The sequence below is a fragment of the Thamnophis sirtalis genome, unplaced genomic scaffold (genome assembly GCF_051295495.1).
Source record: "Thamnophis sirtalis isolate CommonGarterSnake01/CBP01778 unplaced genomic scaffold, rThaSir2_p1.2 scaffold_4, whole genome shotgun sequence".
Lineage (NCBI taxonomy): Eukaryota > Metazoa > Chordata > Lepidosauria > Squamata > Natricidae > Thamnophis > Thamnophis sirtalis.
This window is the reverse complement of record NW_028261384.1, coordinates 135554963-135580264: the sequence shown is the minus strand read 5'-3', so window position 1 is coordinate 135580264 and position 25302 is coordinate 135554963. Positions and strand designations below refer to the sequence as shown.

At 38.7% G+C, this 25302-nt stretch overlaps 1 protein-coding gene across 1 annotated transcript; it reads right to left on the bottom strand.

Moving 5' to 3' along the window:
• Positions 1–1797: 1797 nt before the first annotated feature.
• Positions 1798–19576, bottom strand: LOC148046789 (vomeronasal type-2 receptor 26-like). The gene is made up of 5 exons (XM_087714958.1): positions 18719–19576; positions 16078–16299; positions 15566–15692; positions 10052–10944; positions 1798–1827 (listed from the first exon to the last, which is right to left on the bottom strand). Exons 1-5 carry the CDS (start codon positions 19517–19519, stop codon positions 1798–1800), a joined length of 2073 nt encoding a protein of 690 aa, XP_087571084.1. The 5' UTR covers positions 19520–19576.
• Positions 19577–25302: the final 5726 nt, after the last annotated feature.

Below are 25302 nucleotides of genomic sequence, written 5' to 3'. Positions count from 1 at the left end.
CTTTTTTAATGCATTTTAAAATAATGTAGGTTTTTAAAAATGTGCAGCTGCTGTTTTTTTTATTCAAAACAATATGTGATGTGCCATGGAAAAATCATTAAAAAAAACCCTGAAAGAACAAAAGGTTTTTTTTAGGGTATTTTCCTGATCAAAACTATAATTGTTTCTGCATGACACCCTTAATCAGAAATAGCCAACTACACTTCATTCTAAATAGTTTTATTTCCTTTATTGTATGTGATTACTCAAGTCCAAAAACTGAGTTAATTGGATAAACTCAGCTCCACAATTTACTAAATATACAGTTACAGGAATTTCATGTATAGTATGCTGTCTCTTAGGGTTCATTGCACATAGGAGAATAATATGAGAGGGATTTGATGTAAAATACGCTCTTAATAAATTCAAAATCAACGCAGCAGACAAGACATGGGAGTGAACATAATACACACTTTAACAATATATTTTTTTTCTTTTAGCCATCAAATACTGCAGCAAGTGTGTCAGTAATAATAGCAAGACAGGCATAGGATTTTCCAGCCAGGTTAATTTTACTTTTTTATGGTTTGATGTTGTATTTAATTTTATCTGTATTAGAAACTTATGAAGGCTGTGCAACATTTTGAGGTGATATAGAGTATGTAAAGGCATGAATACAGTAGAACCTCTGGTCACAACCATAATTCGTTCCATAACTTTGGTCGCAAACTGATTTGGTCATGAATCAAACCTAATTTTGGAAATTTGGCGCTTACAAAAAAAATGGTGCAGAAGGGGAAATCAGCAGCGGGGGGGGGGGGATGTGAATATTTTGGTCAGAAGCGTTCGTGACCAGAGGTTCTACTGTATAACATCTTCACTTAAGACTTAAGATTCACTTAAGATATAACATCTTCACTTAAGATTCACTTAAGAACTGTGGCAAGAAAGGTGATATAATGGGCTTAGTGACCAAAGTTACAATGGCATTGAAAAAAGTGACTGATGACCATTTTTCACACTTAGCGACCATTTTCACACTTAGCGACCATTGCAGCATCTTCATGGTCACGCGATCAAAATTTTGATGTTTGGCAACAGATTTGTATTTATGATGGTTTCAGTGTCCTGGGGTCATATAATGGAGAAACCAGATTCACTTATGTTACTAACTTATCAGCTGCATTTATTCACTTAAAAACTGTGGCAAGAAAGGTGGTATAGTGACCAAAGTTACAATGGCATTGAAAAAAGTGACTGATGACCATTTTTCACACTTAGTGACCATTTTCACACTTAGCGACCATTGCAGCATCCTCATGGTCACGTGATCAAAATTTGGATGTTTGGCAACAGTTACAATTTATATTTGTAAATTGTAGTTATGTTGAAATAAAAAAAGAACATTACAATACTATTTTTGCGTTGTATGAAAATTTTTGTTGCTCCGTATAAAATTTTTAATCGACCCCCCCCCCCCCCAGTCAAAGGTGTCCCTCTTTACCAACCTGAAAATCTGGTCACCTTAATCAAGAGTTCAGTTCCTTGTGCAGTGTTTTTGGGAGTGGAGCTATACTTAGTTTCAGATGATTTGCTCCCAAATTAATATGTGGCAGAAGAGAAAGGAAAATTGACTTCTATTTTGGATCAATCCCTGATCTTTTGTTACGAGCAGGGGTCAAACTTTAATTAGGTCCATTTATATGCAAAAGTCCATTCGTGTTGAATAAAAAGTGACATTGGATGAAAGATATAATCCTTAACTGCATCTCAAGTACAAGTTAAAACTTCCTTTCTTTCTTTTGATTTAAAGAGTCATCATAACCTTCCATCTGAACAGGGGTGCTTAAATCTTTTGACATCAAATGACATAAAACCATTTGTCTGAAATGATATAGAGTTTCCTGCTTGAACAGGGGGCGGGGTTTGACTAGAAGACCTCTGAGGTCCCTCCCAACTTCCAACAATGTTCCTTGTATGTATCTTATGATTTCATCCTATGCATGAAACTAACTTTGGCTTTATATCCATTGCAATCCGATTTCTGATCTTTAAAATCAGAATTGTTTGTACATTCAAAGTAGTATTAACTCATAGAAAATGCCTGGACAAGGTTTTTATTTATTAACAGGTTTATCACACATTGGAATGAGAGCTCATAGAGGACCCACATAATATTCTCAAAAATACAGATAAAATAACCAATTTTGTAGTATACATGATGTACAATGACAATAAAGGTTATACTGTACTATACTATACTATACTATACTATACTATACTATACTATACTATACTATACTATACTATACTATACTATACTATACTATACTATACTATACCATACCATACCATACCATACCATACCATACCATACCATACCATACCATACCATACCATACCATACACCATACCATACACCATACCATACCACCAGGTACGTGCAGTCAGGGGAGGCAGGGGAGGCAGAGCCTCATCACTGTCATCATGAAAAGAAAAAAAATTGTAAAAGGAAAAAGGCGAGAGCTGGGGCAGGCTGAGCTAGTTGCTGCCAGAGTCACTGTGGATGACTCTGCTTAGTGCTTAACTGTTTAAAAAAGCCTCTAAAAAGTGCCCTCTAGAGGAGAAGGCAGGAGAACGACGTGCCTCATCTGGTCTGACTTTAGGTGTTTTATGATCACTCGAGCAGAGTTAAGCAAGGGTTAAAAGCCTAAAAATTTCTGACCTAGGTGAGGCACATTGTTCCCCTGCCTCCTCCTGTAGAGGGCACTTTTTAAGAGGTTTTTTGAACAGTTAAGCAGAGTCATCCATGGTGACTCTGGCACCAACTAGCTCAGCCTGACCTCATCTCTTGCCTTTTTCCTTTTACATTTTTTTTCTTTTCATGATGACAGGCAAGAGCAGAGTTAAAATCCTCTCTGAAACAGCTGGAAAAGGTACGTGTAGGTCAGAAGGAGGGGGAGGAATTCAAACTTCATCCTCAAGTGTAGATCTCTCCCCAAGTGTAGTTTGATTGCAGGCAGAGCCACATTGCCTTTTCAAACACACATACACACACAAGCACACACAGAGCTGGATAAAACTATATAAGCCCAGCTTCAATGATTACACGTTTGAAAAAGCAACGTAGCTCCGCCTGCAATCAAAGGCTTGGATCGGCTCCAATCCAACTTCTGTGTTTGTGTTTGTTTGAGAGAGAGAGAGTGAGAGAGGGAAGGGGGTAGGAGAGATAGTCCAATCCAACTTCTATGTGTCCATGTGTCTGTTTGAGAGAGGGTGAGGGAGAGAGAGAGGGAGGAAGGAAGGGGAGGGAGAAGAAAAAGAATGAAGGAAACTTTTTTGCAAAGGAGAAAAACAAATGCTGTCGCTTTAAATCGGAACTGAGCATGCCTGGCTGTGGAATTCTGGGAGTTGAAGTCCACAAGTCTAAAAAAATTTGAAACCCACCACTGTGTCAGTGCCCCACCAGCCATAAACTTCACCGCACGTCATTGCATACCATACCATACTATAATATACTTATTGAAAACTGGACCAAAAGAGAGGTGTCATACTCGTTGAAATAACTTTAACAAATTTATTAGAACAGAACAGCAAGCAACAGCATCCCGCTCTGCTTCACAGCTATTTATACCAGATCTGTCAAGCAGACCGGCCAATGGCAACAGAATAAAAAGCCCACTTCCAGCCAGGAACATCTTAATCAAAGGCACAGATCTTTGGTTGCCAGGCTGTCTGTTGTAAGTTGAGGATCTGTGGTTGTTTATAACTTGAGGACTTTAGACCAGTCTCAAGTCGAGGATATACTATGCTATGCTAGGCTATGCTAGGCTATGCTAGGTTATGGTAGGCTATGCTAGGCTATGCTAGGCTATGCTAGGCTATGCTAGGCTATGCTAGGCTATGCTAGACTAGACTAGGCTAGACTAGACTAGGCTAGGCTAGACTAGACTACACTATAGACCCATGATGGTGAACCCGTATGGCATGTGAGCCACAGGTGACATGCAGAGCCATATTTGCAGGTACGGCAGGGCACTGAAGCCCTTGACAGCCCCCAGATTCAGTGCGCATGCGCATGCCAACCAGCTGGTGTTTGGCCTTCCAGAGGGCCAGGGGAGGCTGTTTTTGTCCTTCCAAGGCTTTAGGAAAGCCTCTGGAGCCTAGAGAGGGTGAAAAACAGGCTCAACAGCGCTACCGAAAGTTCAGGAATGAACTTCTGGTTTGCCTGTTGGACCTGTTTTTCTCCCTCCCCAGGCTCCAGAGGCTTTCCTAAAGGCCGAGGAAGGTGAAAAAGAACCCAATGGGCAAACCAGAAGTTTATTCCCGAACTTCCAGTTGAGCCATTGGACTGTTTTCTCCCTCCCCAGACTCCGGAGATTTTCCTGAAGCCTGGGGAGGGCGAAAATAGCCTCGCCCAGCCTCCTCAGGCTTCAGGAAAGGTTCCGTAGCTTGGGGAGGGAGAAACCCACCCAAGGGTCACTCACACTTGCATGGGGAGGGGGGGGGTTGCTCGCGCATGTTCTGGTGTTTTGCTTTTTATCTTATCATATTATCTTTTTTATTTTTCATTCAATTTTAGATTTTATTTTAATAAAAAAATTAAATGCATATCTTTGCATACTATGGAATGGAGGGGAGCTGTATGGATTTGTCCGTCTAAGGTTCACAAACCTCATTGAACCATCCAGGAATCAAATCCCAAATAGTTTCAGTGTAGATTCACTTAGCCTGTTTGCATTGCTTTGAACTTTGACCATGATTTACATTTTGAAATGTCTATTTTTTTTTATACTGGAATATGCACATAAAAAAAAAACCCCCAAAAGGTCTAAATCCCAGCAATATAGTCACAGAGAAGATATTTTCTTAAAAAGCAGAAAAAGCTCCCTAATTGCCTCATCAGAAAAACTATATATGAAGAGCGGGGAGATTAAGAGAACTACCAAGAGGATATTTCAGCTTTTCTTCCTCAGCCGTTCTTTTGCAAAGGCCGATAACTCTATCATTAAATGATTCTAAAAATGCTTTTTCAAGGGAGACATTTTTCCTCATGGAGAAGCAAATCCAGTTGCCTTTTTGAAGAAGCACTTTTGGGACAACCGTGATCTGAGTGACTGCGAATATCCATAGATATGATTAAGTGATATTCTGGTGTGTAATTACAACACAGACAATCTAGCTGGCTGACTGACACCAGTCCTGCCAGGGTTTGTGTTAATTCTTGGGTTGAATCGGAAACTAAAAATATGAATGTTTGTATCTGTTGGCTATAAGCATGCCACAGTAGGATAACTAATGCACAATTTTGTAGAGATCTTATTATGCCAGTGTTTATTTCTCAGGATAATGACTCTGCAATTAGGCTTTAGATGTTACCTCAGATTCTGTGTTGAGAAGAAGACCTTTTCCAGGCCTTTGAGAGTTGGAGTCCCCCAAGAGAGTTTGTCACAAACCACCTTAGCTCTTTTCAAAGCTGAGATAATTTTATTTTTATCTGGAATTTGCTGACATGGAAACTGAATTGCTTAGAGGGCATCAGAATGGTTTTGAAAGAAATAAGGTTATTTGTGTAAAAAGCAAGAACCTGATAGACTCCATTTTACACTATAGCTCTACACTCTAAAATGCAAAAGACAGCAGTCTCATAATGACTTCTGTAACACATTCAGCTAATACCATATATAGAACAAACCTTTAGGGGATTTCCAGAAAGGGAAGCTTAACCAAGGAGAAATTGGATGGGTCAACCAAGAAAGTGCTGGTGTCAGTCTCAAAAGGCTGAAGTAGATTGATTATTCTGATATGATTCTATTATCTCCATGTAATGGGGACTGGAATAATGGGAAATTTCCATTCAAGGGAACGTTTATGGGGAAACTGGTTGAATAGTAGCCAAATGTCATTATATAACACGTATTGTGTAACATGCCTTTATGTTACAGACATTTAAGGAAATGACCTGTACCCCAAAAACTGTATTTAAATGCTGCATCTGAACCTATCAGACATTCTCTCTTTCTGTCTTTCATGATTGAGAATCCTTTTGCAGAAGCGTATCATAAATAAATGCTTTTAACTGTTTCCTTGCTCTCGTTTATGAAAGAGATTAATTTTCTTCACAGGTTTATAGACGTCAACACACAGAAAAACACAAGCACATGCAAACACATTTTATTTATATCTCTAGAGTCCCAATATAAATTATCTGCTGCTGAAAATGAAAATGAACTAGAGCTATGGTTGACACCTGTTAAGTAGGTCTCCTTTTGGAGACTAGAATTGAATATCAGAAGGTAGCAAGGAATGTGCCACTGAATAGTCACACTATCAATCACAGCCACCGAAGTTAAAACAAGGATAACTTTACTTGTTTTAACAAAAATAAAGTGGGATAAACATTCTCCAAAGCAAGCGATAAGTAGTCTTGAATTATCTACACAGTCTATGATACAACACATTGGTTTACACATGCTCAACTCATGATTCACCATGTAGACAGGTAACTAACATACGGAGAAGCCACCATCCAATATACAGTATTCAACACCTATAACAAGCACGGAGAACATACAGGAACAACCAGGAACAACCAGTAGCAGTTTCTACTCGCTCTTATGGCTGATTAAAGAAACAGCATCCAATCACATCTCACTTGAGCATTTAAAGTGACAGACACATTATTTCAATCATGGCATATATATGTGTATATGTGTGTGTGTGTGTGTGTGTGTGTGTGTGTGTGTGTGTGTGTATGTATATATGTATATATGTATATATGTATATATGTATATGTGTATATGTGTATATGTGTATATGTGTATATGTGTATATGTGTATATGTGTATATGTGTATATGTGTATATGTGTATATGTGTGTATATATATATATGTGTTTGTGTGTGTGTGTGTATACACACACAAACACACACACACACATACATACACAAACAACCCAAGATTAAGATTACATCCCTAACAACACTTTCAGAAGGTGTTTAATTTGAGACAGAAGTTGTTTAATTAAAGAACCTTGGATAATAATTACAAATGCCACAACATGAGCATTTCTTTCCCAATTGGCAAATATAATAAATCTTAGTGAGCAGGATAATTTCTCCATTAATCATCTGTTGTCAGAAGTAATGACTTCAATATGTCTCCTATAGATAGCAAACAATATTTCTCTTTTTTTTCCTCAGCAATTTGTCAAAGCCAGAAATATTACACAAAGACTTAATTTCTCTTTTTGAGTTGCTCCCTGTGGTTGAGGTCAGGCCGCAAAGCAATGATGTAGCATTTTGGGAGGAATATGCACCCCAGTAATGCAGCACTGGAGGACAGGATGGAGAAGACCTCCACAGCTACCATGGCTTTTCCTTTTGTGCTCAGTTAGGCTGGAAAGAAGGAGATCCACACACTGCAGAAGACCAACATGCTGAAGGTGATGAACTTTGAATATCTCTCGTTTGGGATTTTGATCTCACTGCCTGATGCAAAGAATGTGCCACTGCATAAACAGCATTGTAGATACTGTAGCTTTGGCCAGTCATCTGCAACTCAAACAGAGGACCAGGTAGAGTCTCCAACTTCTCTTCTCCAGTACAGGTTTCACTAATCGTAGATAAAACTAATTCTGCCTTTGAAAATGAACAATCGAACAATTGCTCCCAAACCTCTTGGAGAAATCCATCTTTGTGGGTTGAAGGTTTGATGACTTGAAGAAATTCTTTGAACCCACAAACTTCTCTGGAATGCACAGTAAAGGAAAGAGCCCCATGGAACAACTGGAAATCCCAACTCCTTTGAATTCCCATCAGAATGAAATCAATTGAATTCATCAGGATCCAAACCTTCCTAAATAACATACTCTCTTTATTTTCAGGATACCATAGAAACATGACAGTTCTCAGCCACACGATTATGATGGATTCTCCGTGGACAAGAAAAACATTCATGTTTCGATCCATCAATTTATTAAAAAGAAATTGAGACTGAGTCTGATAATTCTGACAAATCTTCCAAGTGGAGGTGTTGTGGAATGTTTTGCGTAAAAGCTAAACAGACCCCATTCTGTGAAAGCAAACAAGCCAGCATACAGAGACACTGCAGTTTAAAATGGGCTTTAACTAAGTTGAAATAGAGGTATCAGATTCCATCAAACAAACCAAGTCATACATGGTTAAGACAGTCAGTCATCAACGTCTTTCAGTTAAGGGATAATCCAAATAACATAGTCCATAATCATACAAACAGTCCAGTACACAAAGTTTGCTAGCAAGTGCAAAACATAGAATAGCTCACGTTGATCACTATATGGCACTTCTAACAGCCAGCTTCCAAACACTCAGATCAGATCAGCATCTAACAGTAATTCTGCCTCCATCCAATGGCCAATTGAGGAAACAGCAACTAATCACATTTACAGCATGATTTAAAGAAACAGGTACAGCATGGTTAGATGATTTATATGTTGCCAACCAAACAGTTAGATTATATTCCTAACCGAAGGGAAGGGAAAAATGAATTGAAGCAGAATGAAAGTACATTTTTGAAATTATGTCAGGTTCTTAAGGGGACAAGGTGGCTCAGTAACTAAGAGGCTGAGCTTGTTGATCAGAAAGGTCAGCAGTTCGGTGGTTTGAATTCCTAGCGTCGCGTAACGACGTGTGCTTCCGTTACTTGTTCGAGGTTCTGACAACCTAGCAGTTCGAAAGCATGTAAAAATACAAGTAAAGAAATAGGAACCACCTTTGGTGGGAAGGTAACAGCATTCGGTGCACCTTAAGCATTTCGGCATGCCAGCCACATGACCATGAACATGTCTACAGTCACATTGTCCAATTAAATGGTTATTTAGGTACTCCCTTTCTTCTTATTCTGACGTCTATGGAGATGACCTTGGTTCCAAAGAGAAAGATTGGGGCTTTGCGAGCCAAGGTGGCGCAGTGGTTAAATGCAGCACTGCAAGCTACTGCTAGATCAGCAGTTCAGCGGTTCAAATCCCACCGGCTCAGGGTTGACTCAGCCTTCCATCCTTCCGAGGTGGGTAAAATGAGGACCCAGATTGTTGGGGGCAATATGCTGACTCTCTGTAAACCGCTTAGAGAGGGCTGAAAGCCCTATGAAGCAGTATATAAGTCTACTGCTATTGCTATTGCTATTGTCTGGCAATGCATTCCAACTTCTCCCCCCCTGCACCCACACAGAGATATCCACAATATGTGGCAACTGAGAAATGAGAATTAGCTCCTGCCGGGTTCAGTTTGAAATTGACAGATATTGGATGGACCAAATTCTCCATCTTTTGTATTATTTGGAACATTGTCAAAGGGAATAGATTGCATAAATTGTGGAGCATAACATCCACTGTTGCATGGTCAGCGCTGTTTCTGCTTCTGCTTTTACATCATATGGCATTCTGATGTTTCCCATTGTTCCCCAGAAAACAATTGAAGGAGTGGAGATTAATATCAGGCAGGAGAAAAAAACAGCTGCACATACCAAGGTTGAAATAATCTAATTTGTTGCTTAAAGTCTTTGCAGAGGAATATACTCAAATAATGGTCATGCTTTTCTAAAATACAGTTAAGCTTACAAGAATTGCAAACTCAATAAATTTTACATTTGAAAGAACACTGACAAATACAAAGTAATTGATACTGTGATAAATTTATGATTTTAAAATTGAAATATACTACTTAATGTATTTATGTAATGCTTTAGGAATTCATGTAATGCCCCTGCAAATATCAGACATAATTTGATGTTCATTAATATCTTAAAAATCCTAACAGGGAATAACAATCTTAGATGACCAAAATCAAGTTAAATGCACATGTTGAAAAGGAGAAAGCATTATGTTAAAGAATCTTGTGAAATGGAGAAAATGAAGAAACAAGAGCAGAGATTTTGAAATGGACAAAAATAATAAATCTAAATAATCCTAAAGATCCTACACAAATCTTTCTTTGATAGAAATGCCCCTCTGCCCCTATCACTAATACGTTTCGTATAGGTATTAGTCATTCTAGTAATTTTTAAAGCAATTTTTCTGAGGCAGAAATTAACATCTCTTTGTGAGTAGCTCCCTGTGGTTGAGGTCAGGGCGGAAAACAATGATGTAGCATTTTGGGAGGAATATGCATCCCAGTAATGCAGCACTGGAGGCCAAAATGGAGAAGACCTCCACAGCTACCATGGCTTTTCCCTTTGTGCTCAGATAGGCTGGAAAGAAGGAGATCCACACACTGCAAAAAACCAACATGCTGAAGGTGATGAACTTGGCTTCGTTAAAGCTGTCAGGTAATTTACGGGCAAGGAAAGCCACAATAAAGCTGGCGATGGCCAAGATACCCATGTAGCCCAAGACACAGTAGAAGACGAAAGCTGACCCCTCATTGCATTGTAAAATCATTTCTTGGGGCTGTGAATGCATGTCCAACTCCGGGAATGGGGGAGATATCGACAACCAAACAATGCAAATACATACTTGGAAGAAAGAGCAGGAAATGACAATAGAAAAGGCCAATCTTTTCCCCACCCATTTCCTCATCTGAGATCCAGGTTTAGTGGCCATGAAAGCAACAACTACAGTGGTAGTTTTGGCCAGTACACTAGAAATGGCCACTGAGAAAGTGATGCCAAACATTGATTGTCGGAGAAGGCAGGTCACTTTTCCAGGCTGGCTGAGGAAGAGCAGAGAGGAGAGAAAACAGAGCAGAAGAGAGACAAGGAGGGTGTAGGTGAGGGACCGGTTGTTGGCTTTGACAATGGGTGTATCTTTGTTCTTAATAAAAATTCCAAGAATACAAGAGGTCCAGAAGAAGAAACCAAGAGCTGCTGAGGCTGAACCAATTCCTAAGGATTCTTCAAAAATTAGGAAAACCAGCTTTTTCACTTTACATCCATTCTTTTCTTTATTTGGATAATGATCTTCAGAACATTCAAAGCAATCTTCCATATCTGGAAGGAAAATCAACATATTTCTTTTCATCTAGGCATTCCATACTATTGAGGGGTCCTTCATGTTCTCTGAGTTTGCTTGTTTCCATGTAAATGTTTCATCTACCCAAACTAAATACCATCAAAATGTCTTGCCAGTCTATGTGGATGGGTACCTACTTAGAGAGTCTTTGGTTGAACTGTTTACTGATGGCTTTTTTGCAACTTCTCATTTTTAAAATAATCTTTATTAGTTATACCTTTTTTAAAGAATAAAACATACAAATAAAAATACAACTTTAAACATACACCCCTCCCCCCCCCACGGTGACAGTCGTTCCCAGCCCAACTTTTTTCCCCCTTCCTCATTGTTTAGTCTCTAAGCAGCATCTTCTCGTTACAATCTTCAGGGATCTATTACAATACTCATGTTCACTTTTAGTTCCCATTGTTAACAACTGCTATTTAACTTTCCCCGTTTTAAGTCCCTGCTGTTCTCCTTGTCGCCCACATATACCATAGGTTCCAGCTATGATAATGTTCCGTTTCTCCTTTGTCCCTCAGCCAACCCGTCATTTTGTCCATTTCTGCACATTCATAGATCTTTTTAATAATGGCGTTTTCCGATGGTATGGTAATAGATATCCAAAATTGTCCATAGGTTATTCTTGCGGCCACAATTATATGTAGGCTCAAATGCCATATAGATTTACTCATGTTTTCTGGTTTCATGCTTAGTAGAAAATTCTCGGTTTTGCATTCCATGCTTGCCCCGGTAACCTCTTTTAGCCAGTTTTGAATCCTTCTCCAGTATTTCGTGGCCTCAGTACAATACCAGCAAATATGGTAGAATGTGCCATCCCTTCTTCCACATTTCCAACACAGTGGAGATAACCCAGGAAACATTTTGGCTAACCTCGTTGGGGGGAAGTGCCATCTATAAACCATCTTGTATATGTTTTCTTTAAACGCTGTAGATATTGTAAGTTTAATAGTCTTACTCCATAGATCCCACCATTTGCCCATTTCAATCTCATAGCCAAATTTCTCTCCCATGTTATTAGAAGGCTTTTATCCATCTATTCTTTAGCATCTTGACAGGTCAAAAATTGATAAATCTTTGATAACAATTTTTTATCTCCGCCAAACAAAATCTTATCTAGCCCCTGAGAGTTTGGGTAGATCCCAAACCATACCTTATCACTTTTAAACTTATTTCTAGTCTGTAAATATTCCCACCATTCCAGATTCCTGCTCTGCTGCTATATTTCCATCTTTGTTTTCATCTTGCCATCTTCTTTCATAATATAGTTATATGTTATGTTTCTTATCCAGTTAAATACACTGGGATGCGTTAACGCCTCCAACGGTGCCAACCAACATGGAACCCTAAGATAGTACTTTTTCCTCATCTTTTCCCACACCCCCATCAAAAACTTCTGAATATAATGTCCCATGAAGTACCTATGGGGAGTATCTCTTTCTTGCCAAAGGGAGGCATGCCATCCCTGGGGGAGGTCATGTCCCTCTATAGCCAATAGGTGCCTTCTACTCAACTTCACGCAATCCTTCACCCCTGTCATAATTGCTGCATTATAATATGCTTCCCAGTTGGGTGCTCCGAATCCTCCCAGTTCTTTACGTTTTTGCAACATTTGGGCTTTAATTCGTGCTTTCTTGCCTTGCCATATAAATCGAGCCAATATTGGCTCCAAGGATTTTTTAAAAAATTGTCCAATTTAGTCGGTGCCGTTTGAAACAAAAACAAAATTTTTGATAGTACATGTGTCGTAACTGTCCCAATCCTGCCAATCAAAGACAGTTGTTTACCACTCCAATCAGTCATATCCTTAGATACCTGTTGTAGTAATTTCATATAATTATCTACCTTGATAGAGGAACATCTCTCCGTAAACCAAATTCCCAAGTATTGTATTTTATGGGCCATGTTAATCCCTAACAGGCTTTGTACTTCCCTTTTCTGGTTCAAAGTCATATTCTTAATTAACAGTTTTGTCTTCTCTTTATTTATACATAACCCCGCTATCATGCTGTACTCCTCTATTTTATGTAAAATGTGTATCCCAGAAGCCATAGGATCCTCCAGAATAAAAACAAGATCGTCGGCAAAAGCCTGGACCTTAAATTCCTGAGCTTTAACTCGTAACACTTTAATTTGTATATCACTCCTCACTATTCTAAGAAGGGGTTCTAATGTAAGGATAAATAGTAAGGGGTATAACTGGCATCCTTGTCTTGTGCCTTTACCAATCTCAATATCACCCACCTCTTCTCCATTTTCCAATAATGTCACAGTTTGTCGTACATAAATTGCCCAAACTGCGTTTAAGACGTTTTCACCAAACTTCATACTTTCTAATTGTGAAAACATAAACTTCCAATTTACCCGATCAAAAGCCTTTTGTGCTTCGAGAAACATAAAGGCCACTTTTTTGTCCGGCTGGGCTTCATAATATTCTAAGGCATCCAAAATAATTCTAACATTATCTTTCAAATGCCTTTGCGGCAGGAAGCTGTTCTGATCAGGGTGTATAAATTTGCTAAGGAAGAATTTAAGTCTATCTGCCAGTATAGCTGCAAAGATTTTATAATCCACATTCAAAAGTGAAATGGCTCTATAGTTTTTAATTTGGGTATGGTCAGCTCCAGCTTTAGGCAAAAGGGTTATATAGGCCTCAGCCCACGGTTTCGGTGCAATAGAATCCATCAAGACAGCATTAAATATTACAATCATCTCTTGTCCTAAGATTTCCAAAAAAGTTTTATAGACTTCAACTGGCAAACCATCCATGCCAGGAGTTTTGTTGTTTTCCATTTTTTTGACTGCCTTTTCTAATTCATCTATTGTTATCTTTTGGTTTAGTATCCCTTTTGCTTCATTTGAGATCTTAGGTAGATTTGCATTATCTAAAAATTCCTTAATTTGGTCCTCAGAAATTTCCCCTCTACTATATAGTTGCTGAAAAAAACCTTGAAAAATTTCCCATGATTTCAACTAATTCCCCTTTACTATTCTGCAGTTGAGCTATATGTCTGCTCTCTCTTTCTTTCTCTTTCTCCCCTGCCTTATTCCTTTCCATACCAATAAGAGTGGATTATGATTGGCCCAGGTATTAACCTCGATTGCTGCTTCCTTAATCAGATCCCCAATTTCTGGTGTCAAACAAGCCATGTCGATCCTAGAGCAGGATTGATGTCTATGTGAAAAGAAAGTAAATTGTTGTTTCTGTGGGTGGAGTTCACGCCATACATCCTTTAATTCATATTCCTCCCTCATGTCTTCAAAGATTTTGGGGAGATTTCTCCTCCTTTCTCTTAATTCCCCCTCCCTTTTGGATGTTTCCTGGGTTATAGTCCATTGTCCTATCTGCCCCAGCATTATAATCACCCACCACACATATGTAGTCATAGCCTAACTCTGCAATTTTTTGATTCAACTTTCTAAAAAAGGTACTTTGATTATTGTTCGGCATGTATATGAACACCAGCAAAATTTTATATCGACCAAATTTCAATTCAACCATTAAAAGTCTCCCCTCCCCCTCAGTATACACCAATTTAGAATCGATATGATCTTTAAGGGGCACAATGCCCCTTTTCTTTTCATCTGCTTCTTGATTGGTGTGTTGTTTACTTGATTGTTGGTTTGAGGTTAACTTTGGAGTTAATCTATGATGATATTGGTGCTGATTAGTGGTGGAGAGATGCTGGAGTCTTGTTCTCTTTTGGTCTGATTGATTGCCTCTTTTGCAAAATCATTAGATGCTGTTAATGTCTATGGTCGATTGATGGCTGATTTGTGAGAGTGCCAAGTATCTAGATATTCCCTGGCATTTTTGGACTTGGTGTGGTCTAGCATTGTCACATTTTCCCAACTGAAACTACCATTAAATCTGTCTATAGGATGTGAAATTAAAGAATTATATTCATGTCTTCTGACCCCAGTTGGTATTCATGGATAGATTTTGACAGTATTCCGCATGTTCATCTCATTTATTGGTGGTTGCAGTCCTTATATTGTACCTTTACATGACTCTTGTTTTTCTTCTGTGCTTGCTCCGTCTTTTGATTTGCTTAGGAAATTTTGATGGGCTTTAGTTGGCTCATGTGCTACACTGATTCTATATGGTTGTCCAAGTTGTTTGGTGGCTTTTGAGATATGCTTGATGTATAGCAGTGTAATTCTGTTTAGGGTTTGTGTTTGTTGTGCTGTATTGGATTGAGTGGCTAGGAACATTTTGTTGAAGATGTGTGGGAATGCATTTTGTTGAAATGTGTTGCATAGATGCTCCCTTTCCATTTTCTGTTGTTCTGGGTTGCAGAACTGTATTTGTGCTACTTTAAATAAAATCCTTACTCTGGATACCCAGACAACTGAAAGCAAACAGCATTCCTTACTAGCAGTGATTATATGTTACCTACTTAGGGTAATGAAACATCTGCAAGAAAACAAGTAAGCTCAGAGAGCCCCAAGGACCCCTCATTTCAACCCTGAGCTACAAATATTCTTCTTTATTGGTATTCCATTTTATCGAAAATCTCCTTATTAAAGTAATGAATAAAAATATTTTATTAAACTTTTCCTTAAGTCAAATGAAAAATGGTAGAATTACTACCCTACCATTATGGTTTGAAATCTTCCCTTCTGGGCATGGAACACAGTCATAGCAGCAGAACTGATCCCCCTCAATTCCTTTCTTCCAGGATCCAGGTAAACAGGGGTCATTGCATCGAGAAAATGGAGGAACCTGGCGAACAAATCATAACACTTTGTAACTATGTCATGGAAAGTAATACTGAACTTATTAATTTCCTCTGCAACTTAAAAAGATGTGGAAACCATAATGATGTAGAAAAGGTCCTATTTGAAGAGCAGGGGAAGTTAATAATTGCACAAGGGAGCAATTTAATGGAAAAATGGCTACTCTTGTCATTTCAAATGGATGTGCAAACCAAACATGCCAACTTGTATTGTAATGTCATTTTGTCAATTTAATGAGTGCTTGATATCAACAACATTTGAAAATAGTATTCCATTCTTTCTTTAAAATCCAGGAATCAGATTTTGACTGAGATTAGGTTCAATATGGCATCATAATAGATTACGACATGGTCAATTCACTAATTTGATACCTGATTAAAACCTGGACTCCAGACAATCACGTCTTCATCAACCCATAATTCCTTCCCTTTGGGAGCCTCTACATCCAGCTTTCCAACTCTAACTCTCTGAAAGGATCTATTTGGAAAAGTGATCAAGTTGGTGATGTCGAATCCACCAGTTGCTTCCCCTTTCTCATTCAGGAACACTCTCTCCCCAGCTGAATTGTTAAAAGAAATGCCTTGAAGAAATGAATGGAGCTAATTGAAAGGGAATAAAAGAGAGAGGTAATTAAAAGCAACATAATAGAGAAGACAAAAAGATATCCAAGTTACATTCACCCATTCTGCCCTATCCAATAACTCTTAATAATTACGTAAACTTAGAAATTTTATAATCAATATTGTATGGAAATATATATGTCAACTCTTTGATTTATTTGATATTATTTACGGAAGTATAACAATGCAGAGAATCGGAATGAAAATAGGCTTTTGGAATTATATAACTTTCTCCATTTACTAACAAAAACTAATTCTAGATAGATAATGTATAATATTTACTCATTGGTACAAAGCTATTTGAGAGTCTGAGATCTGGTTAATTTCCAGATTTTAGAATTTGAGACAGAAGCTTTCTTTAATAGATAAATGAGAGTTAGAGACTGATAGAGACTCATTCTGCAAATATAAGGTTGTTTCATACTATGCATGCCACATTTAAAAAGGGCCTAAGATGCCTCTAAATATCCCAAAGAGACAGAAAACGTAGTTAGTCAATTAGCTGAGAATTGATTAGTTTTTGGAGAGATAACATAAAGTAATATAAATTATCCTTTTCACTATTACTTTTTAAGCTACACTGATTTATTAAATATTTTTTATCATTTTTGGTATGTATTTTATACAGAACAACATAACACAGATGTAAGATACCTTGAATGATTTCTAGTAAAACAGCCAGCTCAATGAGAAGATGCTACAACATCTCAAACAAATGGCTGTCTAATAAACAACTTGTCAAGAAGGTACAATCAACAGGGAGAAAGCAAAACTACTCAACTTGTTTTTTTGCCACTGTCTTTACACAAAGGGAAAAAACAATCCAACCTATCAAAAACAACACCACAAAAAAAAACAGATTAGGAACATCATTTAAAATAGGGAAGAAAATGGTATGTGAGCTCCTGTGTACCCTAACTAAGTTCAAATCACAAGGACTGGATAGATTACACCAGAAGGTTCTGAAGGAATTGGCAGATGAGATAGCAGAACCACTGAACTATATCTTTCAAAGATTCTAGAGCACCATAGAACAGCCAGAGGACTGGAAAAGAGCTGATGTAGTTCCTATCTTCAAAAAAGGAAAAATATAGAACCAGGAAACCACAGACCTATCAGCCTGCCCTCAATATCAGGGAAGATTCTGGAAAAGATAATCAAGCAATGAATCAGCAAAAACTAGAAGCCCACAAAGAAAAAACCAAAAACCAACATGGTTTTGTCAAAAAGAAATCATGCCAGACTAATCTTGTTGCATTCTTTGCCAAAGTGACAAAATTAGTTGATATACTTGGACTTCAGTAAGGCATTTGATGAAGTAGAACATAACCTACTACTAGATAAAGTACAAAAATGTGGGTTAGACAGCATCACCATCAGATGGATTCATAACTGACTGACCAACTGCACTCAATGTGTAGTCATCAATGGAATTTCATCTACATGAAGGAAAGCATGCAGTGGGGTACCCTAAGGCTCGGTTTAAGGCCCAGTACTCTTCAACATCTTCATCAATGACTTGGAGGGGGGAACAGATGTGGAACTCATCAAATATGCAGGTGACACCAAACTGGCAGGAATAGCCAATACTCAAGAAGATAGGCTCAAGATACTGAAAGATCTTGGCAGACTTGAACATTGGGGGCTATCTAATAAAATGAAATTCAATGGTTAAAAAAGTAAGGTTCTACATTTAGGCATGAAAATAAATGCAGGTACTGTATATGTAGCTCCTTGCTGAATAGTAGTAATTTTTAGGAGGTATTTTGGAGTCCTGGTGGACAACCATTTAAATATGAGCCAGCAGTGTGCAGCAACTGCCAAAACAATCCAACCCAGTTCTAGGCTGTATAAACAGAGGGATTAAATCAGGATCACTTGAACAGTTAATACCACTTTAAATTGCCTTCGTAACGCCACACATGGAATACTGCATTCATATTTGGCTGCCACAATGTAAAAAAAAAGATGCTGAGACTCTAGAAAGAGTGCAGAGAATAACAATAAAGATGATTAGGGGACTGGAAACTAAAACATATGAAGAACGGTTGTAGGAATTGGGTCGTTTAGAGATTATCTAAACATTTGTCTGAAGTGGTGTAGGGTTTCTTGTCAAAGCAGTGGGTTGGACTAGAAGAACTCCAAGGTCCCTTTCAACTCTGTTATTCCATTCTATTCTATTCTAATTGCATTGTAAATATCTGCTATTATTGAGCACCCAGAATTTCTGAAGGCAATTTTTCCCCAACCAATTACTGTCAATAAAGGGTTCTACTTCTATTTTTGTCCACACATGCAGAATATATTAAGAGTTTTCACAATGGGTTCCAAAGGTAATTCTATTTCAAACTGCTGATTGAAATAGAAGAAGCCTCCAGTGCAAATGGAATACCTGCCAAGGCTGTAGCTGTGGAAGATCAGGGTTTTTACTCCTCATGGTTTTCCTCCTTTTGAACCTCAACATGTCTAGAGCCTGCAAAGCATGAGCCACAGCATAAACAGCATTGTAGATGCTGTAGCTTTGGCCAGTCATTTCCATTTCAAACAGAGGTGCAGGAAGATCCTCCAGCTTCATCTCCTCAGTGCATCTCCTACTGTGTATTTCTTGTAACTCTGACTTTGGAAATGAACAGTCAAATGACTGTTCCCAAATATCCTGTCGAAACCCATCTCCGGAGTCTGAAAGAGGTTTGATGGACTGAACAAATTCCCTGAAACCTACAACAGCTGTTGAATGAATGGTGAAGGAAAGAGCCCCATGGAACATCTTGAGATCCGAACTGATTTGAACGCCTGATAGTGCAAAATCAATCATTGCAGTCACGATCCACACCTTTCCAAATAAGGCAGTTTTCCTGCTTTCAGGATCTGACAAAAATATTACAAGTCTTAGCCAAATAATTGTCCCGGATTCTCCATAGACAAGAAATGCATTGGATTTGCTACTCAACATATTAATTGAATTAATGAAAATTCGTAGGTAGGTTTCTTCCAAGTTTTCAAAGTGAATTATTGGATCAAGCCTTTCTATGAATGCTGAACATATTCCATTCTGTGAAAGTAAGGGCTGCATTTTCTGTAAGAATTTTTCTCCATTGTTATTACGAACAGAAAATATCCCAATCCATGTCCACCTAAAATGGTGAAGCAGTTGGATGATCCCAATGTACTGCTTTTCCTCTTTGGGGACCATGAAATAAAGTGAAGAGAGCTTACTGGTCCCAAATTCCTCCTGAGGTAATGCGACACAAGTTAGCTAAAGAAAGTCCAATAGAATTCTGATGAGACTTTTTTTCAAATTTAATTTTTCTATTTGTTTCTATTTAAAATATATCCAAGGAAAATTGTTGTCCTAGCATTTCCTAAAGAATATAGATACAATTTGGGGGAAAATATTTCAATCATATGCACTAGATCAGGGGTGTCAAACTCAAGGCCCAGGGGCTGGATCGAGCTTGGGAAGTTCATAGATCAGGCCCACAGGGCTTCCCTGGAAACAGTGAAGGACTAGCCCCTAGTTCCTCGGCCTGGCCCTCTCAACCTCCATTTTAGCTTTCAGCGTGCTAGAGCATGTTCTCGCAGCCGAAAATAGACCTCGTGAGGGGCCCCTGTGCCCCTTTGGCCGGACCTAAGTGTAGTACATAAAATTATCTGCTACAATGTCCTATCTGTCAATGACTATTTCAGCTTCAAACACAAAAACACATGAGCACACAATAGTTGCAAACTTAAGGTAAACCACTCAAAACTCGATTTCAGAAAATATGACTTCAGCAACAGAACTGTCCATGCCTGGAATGCACTACCTGACTCTGTGGTTTCTTCGCCAAATCCCCAGAGCTTTAACCTTAGACTGTCTACTATCAACCTCACCCCATTCCTAAAATGTCTGAAATGCTCCTGCATAAACGCACCAGCGAGCCAACTGTCCGTGTCCTAATGATCCTTTTTTATTCATATCCATTTCATGTATTAAAATCATGTTTATACTTAAATATGTTATATAATACATGCTTCACAAAATAAATAAAATAAATAATAAAATCAATTATTTTAGCAAAGAAATTCAAATATTCAAAAAATAGCTATTCCTAATATTCACTTTGTGCAACTGGCATGGTAGTTTCAGATAACAATGCTAAGTATTTGACATTAAGCCATGCAGAACATTCTAACACTTATTAACAGAAAGCCAGGCCTAATTTTTTACGTGTATTAATTATTCCATTACAACAATAAGATTAAGAATTTTCTTCTAAACCCCTTTAGAACGTACTTGTGGAATCTTTAAGAATCCTATAATTTCAGCTATATACGTTGATGTGGCAATATCCAGTCCCCCAATGATAGCCATGAGATTCTTCAGGCTATCACATATGTAGTTAGGGACAAATTCCTTGGATTTGAAAAGTAGGTCCAGAGTGGTACGATAGGTCATCCTTGGGTTGTGGTAACTGTCATAGATATGGAACCCCAGAGTGACATTGGGTAAGATCTGGGAGTCCTCATTGATCTCCTTCACAGCAAAGGCCAAGGCAAGGATGTGCTGGTAGAACTTCATTATAACACTTGAAAAGGATTTAAATACCCCATTTGAAAAAGGAAGTTTATTATTCTCATAAGCAAGGTTGCATCATTTCTGTATGAATAACTAACATTTCTTTCTCTGATGAAAGTTGGAAAGTAATGAGTTTACTAAAATGCTGATAATTTGTACAACAAAATCAATTCCATCATATATCAGTCATTTATTGTATATATTTTGTTAAGAATGATGATACAGATTTAAAACAAATATTACAAATGTCATTCAGAAGATCTTTTCCACTGAAGTTTTATACAAGTACTTTAAAATCAAGTAAAAAACCATAAAATGTATTCTCCCATAACTAGAAGGAGAAGATATAACGCCTATATTGATACTCTCATAACAAGTTTGAGGAAACAGATTAAGATTAGGAAAGATGAAAACATCCTTACTTTGGTATGTCATAAGGTGTTAGAGAAGGATATTCCTTAAAATCAATACCGAAAAGGTTGTAAAAGATGTGGGTCATCATCCCTCCAATGACAAAGTCACCGGATTGGTACCACTCATGAGGAACAAGGAAAGCATCACTCGCAGGACATCTCAGCGTCCCTATTTTCTTTATCAAGAATACTAGGAGCAGCAACATCTACACTCTTGAAAATATCTCTGTCTTTCATCATGATTCCTTCAAATTTATATCTGAGAATGCACCTAATCAGAAAACCTATCATTGGGTATTGGGATGCCCCTGAGATTGCCAATTTATTTCTTGAATTGTATCAGGATTTGAGCACATATTCTGACAGGGAAGAATAAAGGGGAGGAAACCTGTAGCAAGGAATCTGAAACAAAGCTGTTATTACCCTTGTGGCAATCCCCCTGGGGTTCAAAATGCATTGATTGTTGAATTGAAATATCCTCCTGTGCAGCCTTTGATGCTTTTGCCTAGTTCAGAAAATATGGTGATTTCTGTAGAAGATAATTACTTTGTTATTGATAAGAGAAAAGATAGATGATGTTTAAATACTTTTTGAAATGCACAATTGCTAATAAAATGTACAGAGGGGAATTTGCTATACCAAATACACCTGATTTTTGGAATTTATATTCTATGTTACAATACATAGTAGATGCAGTTCACTCTCCTTTGCATAGCATTAAGATACCTAGCTGTTCTGACCCCCCCTTGCATGACTCGTTAACAAACACAGACAAACAAGGCTTAAGAGGACTTTTTATCAGTTTTTCAGTTCAAACTGGCTTCGAACCCGAACGCAAGCTGTCCTGTGTGAACGGGGTGACACTGCCACACCAACGTGCTGGTTGTCCGACTTGATCGTGCGTTGCTGAGGGACGGCTGCCATCCGCACAACCCTTCTGTTCTTCTTGAAGTAGCTCCCTGCCACATGTCCAAGATCCCCGCAGTAAAAACACAACCCCTCCGCACGCCGTCTGTCCATCTCTGTCCATGACACCCGAGGTCAGACAGCACCCAACTCCATGGGCTCCTCCCAGTCCACTGCAGTCTCTTGCTGACCTGGCATGCTGGTGGTTTCCTGGAATATCTGGCGAGGCCTTCGCCTCTGCAGACAGGCATCTTTCCGGAGACACAGGTGGACCAACACGTCCAACGTCGGTGGCCTGTCCACCCTTGCCAGTTCATCCTGCAAGGCCTCAGACAATCCATCCTGGAACGTGTCCATTAAAGCAGGTTCATTCCATGTGGAATTTTGGCTACATAGCCTGAAGTCAGACACAAATTCTTTCAATGACCCAGTACCCTACTGCAAGGATTTCAAACTTCTGGCAGCTGTTTCCCCTTTGATCGGATCTTCAAACATCCGTTTGAAATGCTGGCAGAAGCCATGAAAGTCATCCAGCAGATGGCTCTGTTGCACTAACAAGGGCGTGGCCCAACCAGCAGCCGTGCCTGAGAGCAAACGTATCATGAATCCCACCTTCGTCCGATCAGTGGGAAAGTCTTCCGCTCTCAAACTAATAAATAGCTGGCATTGTCCCAGAAAAGCATTAAACATTGACAAACTTCCATTATATTTATCTGGCAGGGCAATTGGGCACTTCCTCCTTGGCTGGGGGGGGGGGGGTTCTTGCAGCTCTCTGCAACTGCTGAATTTGGTCCGATAGGACAGCCATCTGCTGTGCGAGCTGCGTCTGGGCAGCATGCAATTGCTCCTTATTTAATGAAATGGAGGCTTATCTGGCTGGAGTCAATCTGTTCTGACCCCCCCTTGCACGGCTCGTTAAGAAACGCAGACAAACAAGGCTTAAGAGGACTTTTTATCAGTTGTTCAGTTCAAACTGGCCTCGAGCCCAGAAAATAACGTAAACAAAACTCTGATAAGAATTCCAAAATAAATCCTTACAAGCAAGATGCACTTCTTCTGAAGTCTTCACGGAACAGTTTTACATGAAAACATCAAAGCATTTCTCCAAATGTAACAGGCATAAGCACGAGTAATAAGCCAGCAATATTGTACCAGACACGGAACACACGAAGGAATGAATGAACGTATCTTGACTCCAGCAACTGGGGCGTGGCAGCATCTCTCCTTTTATCTCCAAAGCGGCCTCTAACCACTCCCAGCTGCCTAATGACTCTTGATCCTGAAAAAGCTCTCAGCAGAACTGCTGAATCACCACACTGAATTTTGTATGCTGAAAAATCGCTAAGCATAACTGCTGAGTCACAACACCTAGCAGTGGTGGGATTCAAATTATTTTACTACTGATTCTATGGGTATGGCTGTGTGGGCATGGCTTGGTGGGTGTAGCAGGGGAAGGGCACTGTAAAATTTCTATTCCCACACCACTCCATTGGAAGGTTAATGTAAGATGCCCATTTCCTCCTGATCAGCTGTGACTCAGGAGGCAGAGAATAGATGGGGACAGGGACAGTCAGAAGTAGTATTTACCGATTCCCAAACACCTCAAAATTTCCGCTACCGGTACACAAACACACACACACACACATCTCCACAGTATGTGACAACTGAGAAATGGCTCCTGCCGGGTTCTGTTTGAAATTGACAGATATTGGATGGACAAATTCTGCATCTTTTGTATTATTTGGAACATTCTCAAAGGGAATAGATTGCACAAATTGTGGAGCATAACACCCACTGTTGCATGGTCAGCTGCTGTTTCTGCTTCTGCTTTTACATCATATGGCATTCTGATGTTTCCCATTGTTCCCCAGAAAACAATTGTAGGAGTGGAGATTAATATCAGACAGGGGGAAAAAAACAGCTCCACACACCAAGGTTCAAATAATCTAATTTATTGCTTAAAGTCTTTGCAGAGGAATATACTCAAATAATGGTCATCTTTTTCTAAAATGCAGTTAAGCTTAGAAGATGTCAGGCCTGCAGTTATATTCCTTTTAGGATCTTTGGCCTGCCACACACTCTCTTATTTCATTATGCTGTTTCATTATTGTAGTAATTGGAAGGGGGGAATAGAAAGGAGTAGAATTGTGGAATTTTTTGTTGTCATTCTTTTCTAGAAGCCCAAGGTCATCTTTTGTCTTCGCACCTCTGCACCTGACCGGAACCAGCTGGGTAGAGATGGCAGCGTGGAAGAAGATTGGACCATGTGATGGGTTTGTGAGTATGGGGACAAGATCATGAACTTTCAATTGGTTGGGAATCCGATGTAACTTCCAGAATTGGGATCCCACAGAGGTGCTAAGATGTCTGACTTATTAAATTGGAACTTTAAGGATCATTTTGCCTTGGACTCCAATTTAATTCTGCATGATACTTGGAACGATGACACAACAATTACAAACTCAATAAATTTTACATTTGAAAGAACACTGACAAATACAAAGTTAATGATACTGTGATAAATTTATATTTTTAAAATGGAAATATACTTCTTACTGTATTTATGTAATTCTTTAGGAATTCATGTAATGTCTGTGCAAACATCGGACATCATTTGACGTTCATCAATATCTGAAAAATCCTAACAGGGAATAAGAAACTTAGATGACCAAAATCAAGTTCACTGCACGTGATGAAAAGGAGAAATCATTAGGTTAAAGAATCTTGGGAAATGGGGAAAGTGAAGAAGTATGAGCACAGATTTTGAAATGGGAAAAATAATAAATCTCAATAATCATAAACATCCTACACAAATCTTTCTTTGACAGAAATGCCCCTCTGCCCCGATCACTAATTAATTAATGAATTTCTCTTTTTGAGTTGCTCCCTATGGTTGATCAATCTACGTTTGATGGCAAGGAAATGTCATCCTTTTCTATAACTCACTATGCAGTTATAAATTTATATCACAATGTCATTGCACATGTTTTATCCTATAATTCTTTTCTCACTTGCCACATCATATTAATTTTATTTCTCTTTATTTTACTTGATTTTTATTTAGGGTTGGTAGGGACTTATGAGGTCTTTTAGTCAAAC